Source organism: Balaenoptera physalus, assembly GCF_965194825.1.
Source record: "Balaenoptera physalus genome assembly, chromosome: 3".
NCBI classification, from domain to species: domain Eukaryota; kingdom Metazoa; phylum Chordata; class Mammalia; order Artiodactyla; family Balaenopteridae; genus Balaenoptera; species Balaenoptera physalus.
Genome location: NC_138890.1, coordinates 177,100,037 through 177,115,777, shown reverse-complemented (window position 1 = coordinate 177,115,777; position 15,741 = coordinate 177,100,037). Strand labels below are relative to the sequence as shown.

Sequence of the window (15,741 nt, the reverse complement as noted above, 5' to 3'; positions counted from 1 at the left end):
CAGGCAGCCTTCACCGTGTGTGCTCACGGCGCTCACTGCTGCCCTGTGGGCAGCATGGCGGGCCCGGGGGGGGTGTCACGGGGAGGACACAGAGGCCCAGGAAGGTGGGGGGATCAGCTGAGCTCAGGGGGACAGCAGGGGAATGCCAAAACCATCAGCGAAAGATGCTGCTGGGTGCAAAGACAGGTGGGGTGCTCCTTCCGCCCCGCCCACAGTCATTCGCAGGGGCGCTGCAGGGAGAGCTCTGGGTCACTGTCAGGGGGGAGGAGCCAGCCCACGCCTGGGGCCCAGGCGCCCAATCCCCTACCCCCAGGTCCTGGCCCGTGGTCACCCCCTTCCTGTCCTGAAGCAGCCCCCGTGCGGCGTCCCTGACACTGGGACCAGGGCTGCCGGACCAGGGCACAGGCGGGAAAGGCGCGAGAAGACCTCGGGAAACACGGACGAAGAACCACAGAGATGCTCAGCGCTTCTCTCCAGGATGCGGCCAGAGCTAGACGGACGCGTGAGAGGCGCGGCCCCGAGACCTCCGCCGGCGCGCCCCGGACCCCAGCTCTCGTCCCCGGGATCCCCACCGCCTCGAACGCCCGCCCTCCCGGCGTCACAAAGCGCGTCCGCCGCCTCACCCTCGTACGACGAGCGCCACTCGGCCTTATGCTTCTTGTGCTTCTTGCCCATGGCGACGGCGCCGAGGGCAGCAGCGAGCCCTGCCGGTCCGTGGCCGCCGCCCCCCCCAGCCCCGGCTCTCCGCCCGCCTCGCCGCGGAGCTTGTAGGACCGCGCCGGAAGCGGGCGCCGCGGCCGGAAGTGACCCGCCCGCCGGCGCCGGCGCTTCCGGGTCAGGGGACGGGACGCTGCGCGCGGCAGGTTCGAAGCGCGGGCGCGGCCGGAGGGCTGAGGCTGCTGCGGTGGCGGCGGCGGTGGCGGCGGCGTGGGGCGAGAGGCGGCGGCGGCCGCGGTCCGGCCCGGTCCTCTCGGCTTCCGGCGGCGGCGCCATGGACGAGGCCGTGGGCGACCTGAAGCAGGCGCTGCCCTGCGTGGCCGAGGCGCCGACCGTCCATGTGGAGGTCCACCAGCGGAGCGGCAGGTGAGCCGGGCCCCGAGCCGACCGCGGCGCAACCCCGACCTGACAACACCCGACCTCGACCCGCTCCCCCGAGCCTGACCCCGACCAGATCCCGCCCTGACAGGAGCCGACTCCGATCCCGAGGCGGACTCCGGCCCGGCCCCGGCCCCAGCCGAGCCCGGGAACGCCGGGCTCTGGGACGGCCGGTCGCAGGAGTTCCGAGTCTGGGGAAACGGCCCTGACCCCGCACCCTCGCCCGCAGTCCAGACCCCCGGCGAACCCTGTGTGGCCTCGGTGGGCGGGGAGGGGCCGGGGCGCCGGGGGTGCCGGTGGCGGGCGAGGGGCGCCTGCGGGCGGCAGGGGGGGGGGTGGTTCTCTAGGGGCAGCCGAAGGGCCTGCGAGGTCTGGGAAGCAGCGGGCAGGGGGCTGAAGGGGGACCGCAGCTCACGGCCTCGTTGCCCGCCGCCGCAGTTTGGGGCTTCCAGTCTCCGTTAATCACAGCCCTGTCACTGCGGCTGCGCTTTGCGGGCTTCACGGTGGGCCTCGCGTTGTCCAGCACAGCTCCAGCGTAGTGACTGACCTCCAGGAGCCCAGGGTGGCACCGCCTCTTGCCGTCGCCCCTTCTCCGGATGGGGACCTGGGGCACAGAGCCCTTGGGCGGCTTCCCCAGGTCACGAGGAGTCCGCGCAGGTCTGCTCCCCAGGCAGGCCCTCCTGCCTGCCCTCTTCACTGCTGCCCTTTTCCCTGTTCCGCCTGTTTTTTTTTTTTTAAATCACTTACTGTTAAAATGTTGGTTTTTAACTCAGACCTGATTTACACGTTTTGTTTGCTTTCCTAGCACTGCAAAAAAAGAAGATCTAAAGCTGAGTGTTAGAAAGCTCCTCAACAGGCATAATATCGTGTTTGGCGATTACGCGTGGACTGAGTTTGATGAGCCTTTTCTGACCAGAAATGTGCAATCTGTGTCCATTGTTGACACGGAATTAAAGGCTAAAGATCCACAGGTAACTTACTAATTCTCAGTGGCCCCGTGAACGTGCACTTGCTGTTTTGAGAGGGTGTTGTGCAGATTTATTTGATGTTTCCTTCTCATCGCAGCCCATTGATTTGAGCACGTGCACCATTGCACTTCACATCTTCCAGCTGAATGAAGATGGCCCCAGCAGCGAAAATCTGGAGGAAGAGACAGAAAATATAATTGCAGCAAACCATTGGGTGCTGCCTGCAGGTACCTGTGACAGTAACAGTAGGCAGAGCATGCCGAGAATGGGAGGTCGGAGGATGGCACGCGCCTTGGGCTTGTCAAGGAGATTTTGTCCGCTGTGTAGAATTTTAGAATGTTTTATCTGTTATGAAATAGAAAGTATATCACGACAGAGAAAGGTAGAAATTTCCAGTTTGAACCTATTTGGATGGATCCCTCGAAGACAGTGCTAATTGAGAATTACACTGCTGCTCTTCTCTCCCGCCCAATTGGTCAGTCTTGCTGGACCACTCCTTTCTCCTGCCTTCTCGATGCTCCTCTGTGAACTTTGCCGATGGGGTCTAGCAGGCAGAATCCTGCTTCTAATCCGGGTTAGGCTTGATGTCCTAACGACTAGAATAGACCTGCCGCTCAGCCCTGCCGGAATGTCGGCTCGTGGGGAGAGTGGTGGGTTCAGGGTCTGTGTTGTGTCCGAGCACAGGTCCACAAAGACAGGTGTACAGAATAATATGACAAAGAGGTTAATTACCTATTCAAAGCCACGTGCGACTGCCATTTATTCAACATCTTTAATTTTAAGAACAATTTTAAAAGTCTGGCTTCCCGGTAACCACAATTTTAGCTTACCGCGTGTGGAGCAGTGGAGGGCATCAGCAGCTCAGGGCAGACCAAACCAGTAGGTGCAAGGCTTCCTTTCCTAAAATTAGGTTTTTGTCTTATCCTCTCAGCTGAATTCCATGGGCTTTGGGACAGCCTGGTGTATGATGTGGAAGTCAAATCTCACGTGAGTTGTGCATTTTTCCCAAAAGACCCCATTATTTGAAGTAGAATCATTATTGTGTCACTCTCTAGCACTCCTTCACTCAGATGGGCTTTTGTGAACACTGCTTACCAGCAGCCCATGTCCTGGATTTCTGTCCTGTGGGATTGCTCCTGAGTGGAGCTGCCCTCTGGGGAGTTCCCCTTGGGAGAAGGGGGAGTGTTGGGAGGGTGAAGACCACTTGCACTGGGTCTCACGCTTGGTGTGACCAAGCACGTGCACAGGGTCACTCCGTGGGCTGAGGAGGCAGTGCCGAGGGGCAGACTGAGCAGGTGGGCAGGTCTGAGCAGGTTCCAACGTGTCTGAACCCCCTTCAAGGGGAAGAGTCCTTCTGCACGCTGGGGGGACACTAGGGGTCTGTCCCCACCACCCCTCATCACCCCAGGCTCCTCTAGGCAGCCACAGTGGACCGCAGAGCCCCAGCTGTTGTTCTTTTTTTTTTTTTTTTTTTTTAATTAAATTTTTTTTTTAACTTTGGGTTTATTTATTTATTCATTTATTTATTTATTTATTTATTTATTTATGGCTGTGTGGGGTCTTCGTTTCTGTGCGAGGGCTTTCTCTAGTTGCGGCAAGCAGGGGCCACTCTTCATCGCGGTGCGCGGGCCTCTCACTGTCGCGGCCTCTCTTGTTGCGGAGCACAGGCTCCAGACGCGCAGGCTCAGTAATTGTGGCTCACGGGCCCAGTTGCTCCGCGGCATGTGGGATCTTCCCAGACCAGGGCTCGAACCCGTGTCCCCTGCATTGGCAGGCAGATTCTCAACCACTGCACCACCAGGGAAGCCCCCAGCTGTTGTTCTTTCAGTGAATGGGTCGTGTGCTGGTCCACTGCTGTGTCCCAGAGGAAGGAGCTCACTCTTACTTGGCGTGTCCCTCAGTTGTTTTGTGTGTCGTTGGCATTTTAAATAAAAGTGATCTTCGTGTTCACCTTTTATCCTTAAAACAGTAACAGCCAGCGGTTGTCCTCTTATATCTCAAGTTACCGTCTGAGTTGAAAGCCTGTAGGTGTCTGGCAAGCGTCTGGCCATGGCAGTCTCTGAAGACTCCCGTCGCTCTGCTCATTTAGGGCACGTTCAGCGGAACCTTCGCCTTGCCGGGGACTTTATCTGTATTTTTCCTTTCTCCACTCAGCTCCTTGACTATGTGATGACAACTTTACTGTTTTCAGACAAGAAGGTCGACAGCAATCTCATCACCTGGAACCGGGTGGTGCTGCTTCATGGTAAAGCATTACAGCTTTGTTTGACAAGATAAACTGCGTGAAACCAGGCTTCTACTCGTGCCTTTGTCCTCCTGCGAGGAGTTGCAGCTGCTTTTTTCTGCTGGGGCCGGAGTTGTCCTAGAGCGTCCTCCTCTGTGAAGCCAGTTGGGCTCATGCTCGCAGGGCTTTGGTTACTTGACCCTTTGTTTGGCAGCCACCTGGTTATGCCTTGTGACTTTTTATACTATTATTAAACTTTTCAAATACCTGCCTCATTTTCCAATCGGTTATGGACTCCTCAGGATAGCAGTTGCCTTGTGTTTCTTCATAGTATCCTTAGAGCTTCCCTTGATGGGTAATGAACTGCAAACGCCACACTTTACAGGACTCTGGCTAGTTCTTGGAGGAGAGTGCTGGGTTTTCTTTCTTAATGTCCCTGGAGAGAAAAGAATCGAGAGAAAACCCCAATTACAGTGAAGTAGGAACTATAATTAAAAGGGTAATTAGCCTCTTTATACAATAAAGATTGTAGGCTTGTATACAACTTTAAGAAATCAATGTCTTTTAAATAGCATATATTCTGGCAGATTGTCTTAATACCAGGGTCAGACTAGACAATCGAGAGGTGTTTTAATTAGTGCAGTACATTACTTCCATTTAGAATTGGTTGTATATTTACTTTTAAACAATGGAAAATGCAGAAAATCAGAGTTGAATGTGTCAGCATTTTCTCTTGGATGGGTTCATGCTTCCACATCAGTTACCTCAGAGTTCCTGCAAAACACTGTGCTAAGTGACACACACTCAGGACACAAGCCCTCGCCTTACCGCTCTCCCTGTGTAGCGTGGCGTTCGGGCCCACGTCCAGGTAACGAGTGAAAGATGGTGGTTCCGTGGGCTTCAGAAAGAGCAAACGTCAGTGCCTTCAGGGTCCTGATGGTTACCAGGAAAGGTGTGTTTGACCTTTGAAAGGTGGATTTTCATAATCAGTGGATTTCATAGAGGACGTGTGGGGACGAGGAGGATGTCAGTGTAGATGTGGACAAACGTGGAGCGGATTGTGGGCCAGGAGGCATACTTGGTGATGTTTTCTAGCATTTACACCGCTAGCAGATTTCTTTGTAAGTTCATAAGCGGTACTTGTGGTAATAACATTCGTAGCACTGAAGTCTGTTTGTTATTTTATATCCTGTGGATAATGCAACTACTGTTGTTTAACAAATTTGTTATAGCACTGAATTAAAAACATAATTTGCTTGCATTTTGTTACAGGTCCTCCAGGAACTGGAAAAACATCCCTGTGTAAAGCTTTAGCCCAGAAATTGACCATCAGACTCTCAAGCAGGTAACTTCGGTAATTTGAGAGAGGAGAGCCACAGAAGTGGGTTTGCTGTGTTTTCAATTATAACAACGGAAACTGTTTTTATTTTTAAATCATTTTACATGAATAGTAGGTCTCTGTCTTTCAATGTAAATTAACGAATTCCTCTGTACTCAGCGTTGTCTTGAGTTATGATTCCAGTCTTTTTAAACGTGTTGAGACTTGCTTTATGACCAGCACGTGGTCTCTCCTGGTGACTGTCGCCCCACGTGCACTTAGGACGTGTTTCTGCTCTCGTTGGGTCGACGGTTCCATGTGTGTTAGCTCAGGACGCTTGATGTCCATGCTGGCTGATCATCTGTCTGCTGTTCTGTCGCTTCCTGGGAGGACTGTCCAAGCCTAGCGCTGGGTTTGTCTGTTCCTCCTTGAGTTTTGGCAGTTTTGGGGTTTATGGTTTTATCACACTTAGGGAATATTTGGCTGTTACCTTTTTCACTAGTTCCCCTGCGCTCGGCGTTTGTTTACACGTTAGACTGCCTGATGTCCCACAGGCTGCTGATGTGCTCTTCTGGTGTTTTCAGGTTTTTAAAATTTTCTGTCTGTGTTTCATTTTGGATAGTTTTCTGCAGTAGACGATCTGTTTTTAATTCTGTTAAGTGAAATTTTCGTTTCTGATAGTGTATTTTTCTTTGGAGATTCTGTTTGGTTCCTTTTATACTTGCATTTCTTGTCCCATTGTGCTCTTGGTAAATCCTGGGGTAAGTGTATGATAGCTGTCTTATGCTATGTCTACCAAGTCCATTGTCATTATCATCTGGGTCTGGTTACGGGACACATGTTTCTGCTTCTTGGCGTGTCAGGTAATTTTTGACTGAATGTGGACGTTATGATTTCAAGCATCTGGATTCTGTGGTCTGTCTTTAATGACTGCTGGGTTTTGTTCTGGCAGGCGTTTGTGTACTTGTCTTTGGTGTGATCCTTTTTGAGGTCTCTTTTTAAGCTTTGTTCGAGAGGGGTCTTGATGTGGTCTAGGCTTAACGCTCAGGTGGGGCCCTTCTCGGGTCTCAGTTGAGCCCCCTGGATGAGCAGCGAGTACTCTGCACCTTGGCTGTTGGGGCCTTGAACACTCCCGGCCTGTGAGCGCCAGGGTTTCCCTACTCACACACACCACATATCCAGGAAAGACTCCAGGGCCCCGTGATGGTTTCTGGAGCTTTATTCCTGTGTCTCTCCCTCCTCTCTGGAACCCTGCTGTGTAGCCTCCAGACACCTCAGGCTCCTTGAACTCTGGCCTCTGTCTCCTCGACTCGCCTGATGGCCACTCTTTTTGGGTCCCCCCCACGGTCGCTGTTGGAAGGTGCTCCAGGCAGGAAGTCAGGGCGGTCGCGCTCGCCCCATTGCCCTCCTCTCGGGTCACCGTCCTCCAGAGCTGTCGTCCAGTGCCTGTCACAGACGTTGTTTCATCTGTTCTGACTGGTTTTCTAGTTGGTTAAGGCAGAAGGTAAATATGATCCCTGTTGATCCAGTATGACCAGAAGAGGAAATCCTGTGAGATTTACTTTTAAATCTATTTTGTTTTCAAAAATGTCTTATAAGTGGGGAAATTGCTTTATTTCAACCCTTTTTTTTATGTTTAGTAATTTGGCCTTGGTCTTCACATAGTGAAATGCATCTGTGTTTTGAAGACCTCTTAAGGGCAGTTTCCTAAGCCACCAGAGGGGGAGGTGTTATTACAAGAAATGTAACTTTTCCAGTACAAAGATCTGGAAATCTGTACTTATTTTGTGGCAAAAAGAAGCCTTAGCAAGTCTTTTTCGCCCACTTCACTTAATATTCAAAATGCTTTATGATTAATTTTGTTTAATAGTCAACCCGATCTGTATTCATTAGGTTGTCTGTCTCCCCCTTCTCCTGTTTTGTTAAACAGAATTAGTAAATGGTCTTTTTCAACTGGAAAATTAATGATACTTTTTAAAAGTAATTCTTTTTTTCTGTGGACTTTTGACATGAAAGAAACTGTGAGGAGGACCGGGGAGTTAGCTTTTCTCGGGCCTGTTTCCTGTTCGATTTTAGTCAGAACTGAGTGCATCCAGATCTCTTACCACCTCCTTGGTGGATGGAGTGTTAGTGCTGGACTTCAGTCGGTATGTGTTCAGGTTCCCTTTTGAGCTTTCCAGGGCTCTAGGTTTGCAGGAAGTGATTTTGTGCTGGAAAACAAATTGTCACATTCTTTACGGTTTTGTGGAAGGAGGAAAAAATGTTCTGCTCTGGCCAAAAAATTTTTCATGCTTGTGTTTTGATTTGTTTGCTGTGTTAGTGCAGGTAATGCTTTTTCAATATGGAAGTGTAAATTTTAAGCAGATTTAAAATGAGAGGGATTTTATTCTTGCTTTAATTCAAATGAAGATACTGTTCAGTTCGAGAAACTTAATTTGCTCCATCTAGAACTATTGACGGTGATGCATCTTGTTAGATTTTTCGTAATTTTTAGTATATAGCTTGCGAGGTCGCTCGGTCGTGTGTCAGTGGCTGTAATGATTTAACAAAGTAGCCATTCTCAACCTGCTGGGCATTTGAGAGATGTTGCATTAATGAGGTGGAGGCGGCTGCCGCTGCGGAGGCTGCGGACTGATTTGTAACAATTGCTGTGACTCTTTTTTCCCGTCTTAGGTACCGGTATGGCCAGTTAATCGAAATAAACAGCCACAGCCTGTTCTCTAAGTGGTTTTCAGAAGTAAGTGTTAGTACGAATTCCAGTTCTCTCGATTGTCAGCCATGCAGTTGAAAAGTTGTCAGGTAGATTAGGCAAACTTTCTCCTCCAAAAGCTTTAGGAGAGAAAGAGGTGAAATGGGAAAGTGAACAAGGGGCTGACTTTGCGGTCAGAGAAAACTTCCAGAGCTCAGCGGTAACTTGGAAATAGTCTGAGGCCTCTGCCCGTCACATCCAGACCTCTGACTGGGTGGGACAGGAAGTTCAGTGTAACCTTAGGAGGGAGGGGTCTGCCTTCTAACGGGGCGGCACCCCTCAGCGGAGCATGCGCTTGGGGCTTGAGCCTCGTTCACCATCTGTGACCTGAGGGACTCCAGCCAGGTGATGTCACAGGTGCCCCTCACCTCTGAAAGGCTCTGCCGCGGGCACCTGTGTCAGGAGGTCCCCCTGGTGGGTGGTGAGTGGGGACAGGGAGTGCCCATAAGGGGTGCACCGGGCCGGTTTGCACGCGAGACCCAGGCTGTCCTGGTCGTGAGGACAACTGGGAAGGGAAAGGAGGGAAGACAGGGGGGCCAAGGTGCGAGTCACCTGAGCCGTGCATGCATCCCTGGCCCACGAAACCAGGAGGGAGGACATCTGGGTTCTCTGCAGACCTGGCTTCTCTGGTTCAGGGAGTTTGCCGAGGGGCCGTCAGGAGACGGTGGGCTCGTGCGGCCACCTGGGGTCAGAGCAAAGCCAGGTGGGGACAGTGGGCACGTGTGCACCAGGCAGCTTGATGAGTGCAAGTGGGTAATAAAGAGTGTTTTGCTTCCAGAGTGGCAAGCTGGTAACTAGGATGTTCCAGAAGATTCAGGACTTAATTGATGACAAAGATGCTCTGGTGTTTGTGCTGATTGACGAGGTACGAGTGTTCAGACTTTAAACCTGTGACTGGAGGAGGCTCGAGACTGAGGGGCCTCGTAAGTCGCTGGGGCGGGGCCAGCCCCCGCGGGCTCCGTGCCCTGCAGTCCTTGCCCCACGGGCACCCCCCTCTCATCAGGCTCATGGTGCAGGCGCGCGTGCCCACACCTGCGTCTGCCCAGCTGACAGCGCCCCGTGGCTCCGTCCCTACAGGTGGAGAGCCTAACGGCCGCCCGCAGTGCCTGCAGGGCGGGTGCCGAGCCTTCGGATGCCATCCGCGTAGTCAACGCCGTGCTGACCCAAATCGATCAGATCAAAAGGTAACGCTATGCACAGCGGGCTTGCGTGAGAAGCACGGACACCGCCCAGCCTTACTCCCAACTTTTCTAGCTAAGAACACAGCTGGCACTGAGCGTGGGCTCTGTCTTCTCCACATTTGAGGCAGCTTGTACTAAATGCATGTTTTAGAAATTAAGTATTTTTTCTTTATTAAAGTATTAAAAATGCAAAACAAACCTTGGGTGTGGGGAGGATGTGTGCCCTGCAGAGAAGCAAAATGTAGTGTCTGAGTTAGTGCCAGCAGGACCTGGCGGTGGCGGTCGTTGAAGGGCCGGCACCGGGCGGGTGGGGCGCCAGCTGCTCGCCCTTCACGGGGCCGGGTTTCGCGTGTCCGCGGTCCAGCCTCGCACTCCAGGCCTGCGGCCAGTGTGCCCAAAGCCGATCCAGCTCTAGGGGGCGACTCCTGACGCACGAGAAGCCCCGTCTGCTCTGTGCTCTGTGCGGTGGTTCTCCCGTTGCCCTCCACGTGCCACGCTCAGAAGTGGGTCTGCTGAGTGGAGCGCCGTGAGCTACGCTGTGCTGTGTCAGACTTGACCCTGGCCGTCACGGTGTTCTTCACAGCGGAGGACATCTGCATTGTCTGTTGGGGTCAGCTGCAGGCGTCCCTTGCTTCTTCTGCAAGCGAACTTTGTGTGAGGTGTAGACCCTCTTGTCTCTGCCTCCTCACCCCACACCCCCGCTCTTCGGTCTGGTTTCTCCCCCTGCCACTGCCCCCTCGTCCACCCCAGCGCTTCGTGCGGAACCGTCCGCGACATTTGGCCCCCGGGGGCCCCTCCCTCTCTCCGCTCTCCTGACCGCTCAGTTTCTGCTGCCAGCGTCGCCCCGGCATCTCTGGGTGGGAGGAGGGGCCTGCACTCCCGCCCTGCTCACGGTTCTGGTGGGCGAGCCTCCATCGAAGACCTGTACGTCCACACAGTCCCTGGCCCTCGTTCGGCCCAGAAACCCCAACTCCCTGCGGTTCCCATTGCACTGATGGCCTTGCTGCGCACCCACTGCTCAAGGCAGAAGATGGGGCCCCCGGACCAGCCCCGTCACTCCGGGAGGAGTGGAGACTGGGGCTCTGGTTTGTCTCTCACCCCGCTCACCTCACGCTGCCTCTGTGCGGGTCTGACCGTTTGTGAAAAGCCCGAGCCCCGGACGAGGGGGGTCCCAGCGGCGTGTGTGCACCCTCTGCGCAGCCTGGGCTCACCAGCCTCCTGGCCCGTGTGCCCGCCCCGCCCCGGGCTCACCCTGCTCACCCTGCAGAGGGCTGTGTACCTGTGCATGGCCGTGCCCAGGCAGGCGGGAGTGTAGGTGCTGTGGGGCTCGGGGGCGCGCGCAGAGGTGAGGGGTTCGCCGTGGGTGGAAGGCAGGGGGATGTCAAGCAGGGGCCCGGGAGAGCTTTCCGGGAGGCAGGGGAGCAACCAGGGCACGGCCCGGGGAGGGTCTGCTGTGTTGCAGCCAGGAGAACCTGGCAGGAGTTGGGGGTCAGGCAAGAGCTCAAGGCGCAGGGCTTCGGAAGGCCTCGCGGGCAGGCGTGCGGAGGGGGAGTGTAGCCGGCTGAAGGGCGCTGGCTGAATGCCCGGGACCTTGGTGGCCGTCTGTCCTGACGCTCCTTGTGTCGGGTCAGGTGTGGTCGAGTCCCTACGGCATGAGGTGACCGGTCCTCACCTCTCTGTCCGCAGGCACTCCAACGTGGTGATCCTGACCACTTCCAACATCACGGAGAGGATCGACGTGGCCTTCGTGGACAGAGCTGACATCAGGCAGTACATTGGGCCGCCCTCTGCAGCAGCCATTTTCAGAATCTACCTCTCCTGCCTGGAAGAACTGATGAGGGTACCTTGGTTTTTTTCTCTCTCCCCTAATCAGTAGATTTCTTATGTTTTCTTAACTCGCTGACGTAGCCTAATACATCTGGTTCCAATGTAGAATGAGGTCTCTCAAGCTGACATCAATCATCTCCTGAGATTGAAAGTTACAATTGTTGGGGACTTCCCTGGTGGTCCAGTGGTTAAGGCTCTGTGTTTCCACTGCATGGGGTGAGGGTTCGATCCCTGGTCGGGTAGCTAAAATCCCACAGGCCACGTGGTGAGGCCAAAAAAAAAAAAAAAAAAAAAGCTACAGTTGTTGTATCTGCAGGTTGAGCGAATAGTCGAAATCACAGCCACTGGTCCAGTATTTTGCTGATCATCATGGTGGTTTGATCTGCTGATCAGCAAGGTGCCGAGTGAGTAGGGGTGTGGGCCTGTCCCGGACCTCATGGCCTTTGCAAGTGACCTGCTCTCTGGGCCTCGATTTTCTCCCCTGAGAGAGGAAGAACCGTAGTGGTCCTGGTTCACAGGGAGGTCACCAGACTGGAGGTCGTAGTTCACAGGGAGGTCGTCGGCTGCAGTGTTGGCGGCCCCAGGTTCTACCGTCAGCACGAGCACAGCGGCAGCGAGCGCATTCATGTTCACAGTCTGCCTCTCGCGAGTCGGTCTCAGGGCCTGCGTGTGCCCGTGGGCGGTAACCGAGCCAGCCAGAAAATGGGGATGTATACAGCGATCGCCAGGCTGGCATCCTTGTAACCGGCTGGGGGATGGGACCGCTGCCTGCACCACGGAGTGGGGGCCCCAGCGTCCTCACAAGGGTGACCCGGCCTCTGGCGGGGACGGGAGCTGGTCTCCGCCCCGGGTGCGCTGTCCCGGCACGCGGGCCCTCCTGCTTTCCCGCGCCTTGGGGGGCGGGGTGGGGCGTGGGGTTTTGACGTGGTGCCGCTGTTTAGGAGCCTGCGTGGTGGGGATCCTGCTGGAGGCCCCCGGGTGCCTTCCCAGGGTGCCGCGTCGTGCTGTGCTGCGAGTCCGGGGGCTGCCCTGAGGTTTCGCCAGGCGTTCGGACGTTTTCTGGGAGCTGAGTGCCTGGAGCAGGTGTCGTTTCTTAGACGGTTTATGGGAAATGAAGACATTCCGATGTGGCGGAGGTTTGGCCGGCCCTGAAGGCTGTCGACGAGGGACTGTGGCCCCGCGCTGTCAGGAGCCCGCTGGACGGCTCAGGTCCCTGGGGGGTCTGCGGAGGCCGCAGGGAGCCTGAGGGAGTGTCACGCAGTCAGGTGGAAAGGTCAGAACACACCCAGCACAGACCCTGTTGCTTAGTTTTACCTACGACCCCCACCAGCCCTCCCAAATGTGCAGCCAGACCCCTCCTTTCTCCTCTCGTGGCTCCTGAATCGGACGGTGTGGCAGCGTCAGCGTGGCAGCCTGACAGTTTAGCGCGGGTGCTTGGGAAGGAGCGTCCCACGTGCAGACACGTGGTCTGGGAGGTGAACTCTAGGACCCGGGTCCATGGTCAGTTAGAGGCTGTCTGTCATTCCACCAAATGAGAGTCTTGATTTTAAAACAGTGAACAGAGACCCTCCTTGAAAGGCTGGCCAAGTCCGGCTCCAGGGCCCAACTCTGTCCGTTGTGGGGTGTGATGCATGGTCGAAACTGAATACCGGGCTGGACGCAACACCTCTGAGTTCCTCCCCACCTGACACGTGCTGAGGACATGCTTTGCCCACAGGAGCAGAAGGGGCTGAGCCGCTGTGGCTTCTGAGACATGTTTTGCTGTCTGTATTCTTGCCTTTGTTAGAAGCAGCGGGGCTGTGTGAGAGAGCTGCTTCCTGGGGCCCGTGCAGGTCCAACGGCCCTACTTGGATTTCTGAGATGTGACGTGGAGTGTGTCTGCCGTCTAAGTGCTGTCCCCGTTGCTGACCCTCCCTCTGTCCCTGCAGTGTCAGATCATATACCCTCGCCAGCAGCTGCTGACCCTCCGCGAGCTGGAGATGATCGGCTTCATTGAAAACAACGTGTCCAAGTTGAGCCTCCTTCTGAGTGAAATTTCAAGGTGAGCACTGACCTCACTTTTGTAACCAAGAGAAGCCCGTTTGCTTTGGGATTGGCGGGGAGGGCGTCGTAACTGCCTGCGGCAGCCGGGGTGGTAGTTTGGGGTCAGACGGCAGGGGCTTGATCCCGAGGCATCACACACGTGCCAGAAGCCCCCCAGCCTCCCCGACCCTGGGCTCCTGGGCAGGAGGGTGGAGGGCAGCTGCCCTCCTGCCTCCTAGACGTGACAGTGGACCGTGAACAAAGTGCTGCCCTTGTATCTGGAAAGACGTTCAGATTAAGGCTCTCTTTGACGCATTACTGATTCCTTAAGCAGTATCTGTTAAACTTTTACAAATTGGCAAGAAAATAAAATGGAGGCTTTTGCTTTGATAAGCAAACAGTTAAACAGTTAAAGAATTACGGCGCTAGGCTTGGTGCTTTGGGAAATAAAGGAAAGCGGTCCAGCTGCCTGGGCACCGAGGGACACGTAACACGTGAGCATCGAGAATCGTGGGCACGCCTGCTCAAGGCCCAGGCTGGTAGCGCTTTCAAGTTCTCAGATGGCCTTGGTGATCAAGGGAAGCTGGGAAATGGAGCAGAGCCCCGAAGGACCGTTAGAATTTGCATAAACTGGAGAGAAATCAGGAAGGCTGCGGGCGCCCTTAGGTGGGCTGCGCTGCAGACACCAGCTGGTGGCGCTGGCGGGGCCTGGGGGGGTGGAGTCACTACCGGTTGGAGAGATTTAGTTAAAGTGGCTGAGGTGGGACAGAGGAGAGCAGTTCAGAGACTTGGGCAAAAATTCACCAAGACGTGAACCAGCCCGGTTCCCGGGGGAGCCCTTGCTGCCAGCCATGTGCCCACCTCACTGTGCTCCTTGCGAGGCTGTGGGTGGCGTCAGGACCCTGTCCTGGCCCCCCTCGAGGGGCTCTGGGGGAGGGACGTGCAGGGTCTAGTCCGGAAACATGCAGCAGTCCGTGTGGAGTTGACGCCCTGAGTGTGGTTACGTTCACAGGAAGAGTGAGGGCCTCAGCGGCCGTGTCCTGAGAAAACTCCCTTTTCTGGCTCACGCTCTGTACATCCAGGTGAGTCCCCGGCCGAGCTCCGCCTCCAGGCCCTGTTCCGCCGCCGCTCTCTCTGTCCAGCAGGGTGCGGCCTCCCTGAGAGTCCCACTTGCCACCATTGGGGTCTCTGCCTCATTTCACGTTTCTAAAGCGACGGGCTCCTGGGGCAGTGGGAGGAGGTGGCCGTGTGTCTGCTCACCCCTCGCTGGCACGTCGAGCGCTCACGTGCAGGCCCTCCCTGCCTCCTTGGAGGTGCTTGTGCCCTGGGGGGGGCGGGGTGTCGGGCGCTGCCGGGTGGCCCCTCCGAGGACGAGAACCCGCACGATGCCGTCTGTCTTTCCAGGCCCCCAGCATCACCATCGAGGGCTTCCTCCAGGCCCTGTCTCTGGCCGTGGACAAGCAGTTTGAGGACAGGAAGAAGCTCTCGTCGTGCGTGTGACCTGGCGCCCCCGTCTGCGTTCTCCGTGAGCGCACAGCAGGGAGGCGACAGGCTTCTCTCACAGCAGTGCCCGCTCCGGCAATCTCCGAGCCCGTGGCTGAGCCTTGCCGGCCAGAAACCCACAGACCGGTGGTGTTCAAGAAGCATGTTATATTTACGTACTTTTAAATGCGTGTTAGAAGATAAACAGCCTGTCGTTTTCTCTGTTTTAAAAGGCGATCATCTGAGCTTTGTGTCTCTTTGTAATGAACCGTCTAGATGTCCTTATTCTAGCCTGGCTCCGGTTGATTGGGCCCAAAATGCTGACAAGTTTTGTTTAAAAAAGATGACTAATGTAAGTTTTATAGAAGCGAAGCAGAAACTACATTGCCTTAAATAAGAATGTAATCATAGCATTAAAAGAGAAGTACACATCACTCAAGGCAAGGCAGCATTTGCTTCCTGCTGTGAGCTTGTTTGGTTTAGTGTAGACATTTCGGAGACTGATGACTAGGAAAAACCTGTTCCTATGTTAACAGAAATCGAGAAGAAAATTCTAGGGCAGGTGCTCTTCTCAGTAAGCAGACAGGCTGCACTTGCGGGGGAGGAGCAGCTGACGCGGGGCGAGCCTCCCTGCTGTCCAGTGCAGGCCGGCGTTTCGGGGACGTTTCACGGTCAGTCACGGCTCAAATGCAGATTGATGTTAACAGGTGTAAAATACATTGGCCAATAATGGGATGTATTCCACAGAATATCGTGTTTGTTGCTTTCATCTCATACTAAAATAAATTTCATATTAGTGTTTCGTATACATTTTTAAAAGAACACGTTACCTTTTGTCACAGAACTTCTTAAGTATTAAAATTGTTTTTCCAAAA

General features: G+C 54.8%; 2 protein-coding genes across 8 annotated transcripts in view; one reads left to right on the top strand and one right to left on the bottom strand.

Moving 5' to 3' along the window:
• The window catches only part of BRD9 (bromodomain containing 9), a 22,025-nt gene extending 21,266 nt beyond the window's left edge, over positions 1–759 (bottom strand). For all 6 annotated transcript variants that reach the window (XR_014262238.1, XM_082457009.1, XM_082457012.1 and 3 more), the window contains exon 1: positions 624–759. Coding sequence is in view for 5 of the 6 variants with exons in the window: in XM_082457009.1 (XP_082313135.1) it covers positions 624–675 (52 nt within the window). In the remaining variant the exon portion in view is untranslated. The remainder of the gene's footprint in view (positions 1–623) is intronic.
• Positions 674–15,741, top strand: TRIP13 (thyroid hormone receptor interactor 13; the record flags this gene model as incomplete). Of its 2 annotated transcripts, XM_082457014.1 has the most annotated exons (13): positions 674–1,083; positions 1,901–2,066; positions 2,161–2,290; positions 2,995–3,050; positions 4,218–4,308; positions 5,560–5,632; positions 8,279–8,342; positions 9,133–9,219; positions 9,432–9,538; positions 11,222–11,375; positions 13,291–13,403; positions 14,397–14,466; positions 14,789–15,741. In XM_082457014.1, the coding sequence occupies 13 exons, from the start codon at positions 674–676 to the stop codon at positions 14,882–14,884; spliced, it is 1,617 nt and encodes a 538-aa protein (XP_082313140.1). In that variant the 3' UTR covers positions 14,885–15,741. The 2 variants fall into 2 exon arrangements, with proteins under 2 accessions (XP_082313140.1, XP_082313141.1); XM_082457015.1 differs by lacking the exons at positions 14,397–14,466; positions 14,789–15,741 and adding an exon at positions 11,679–11,766.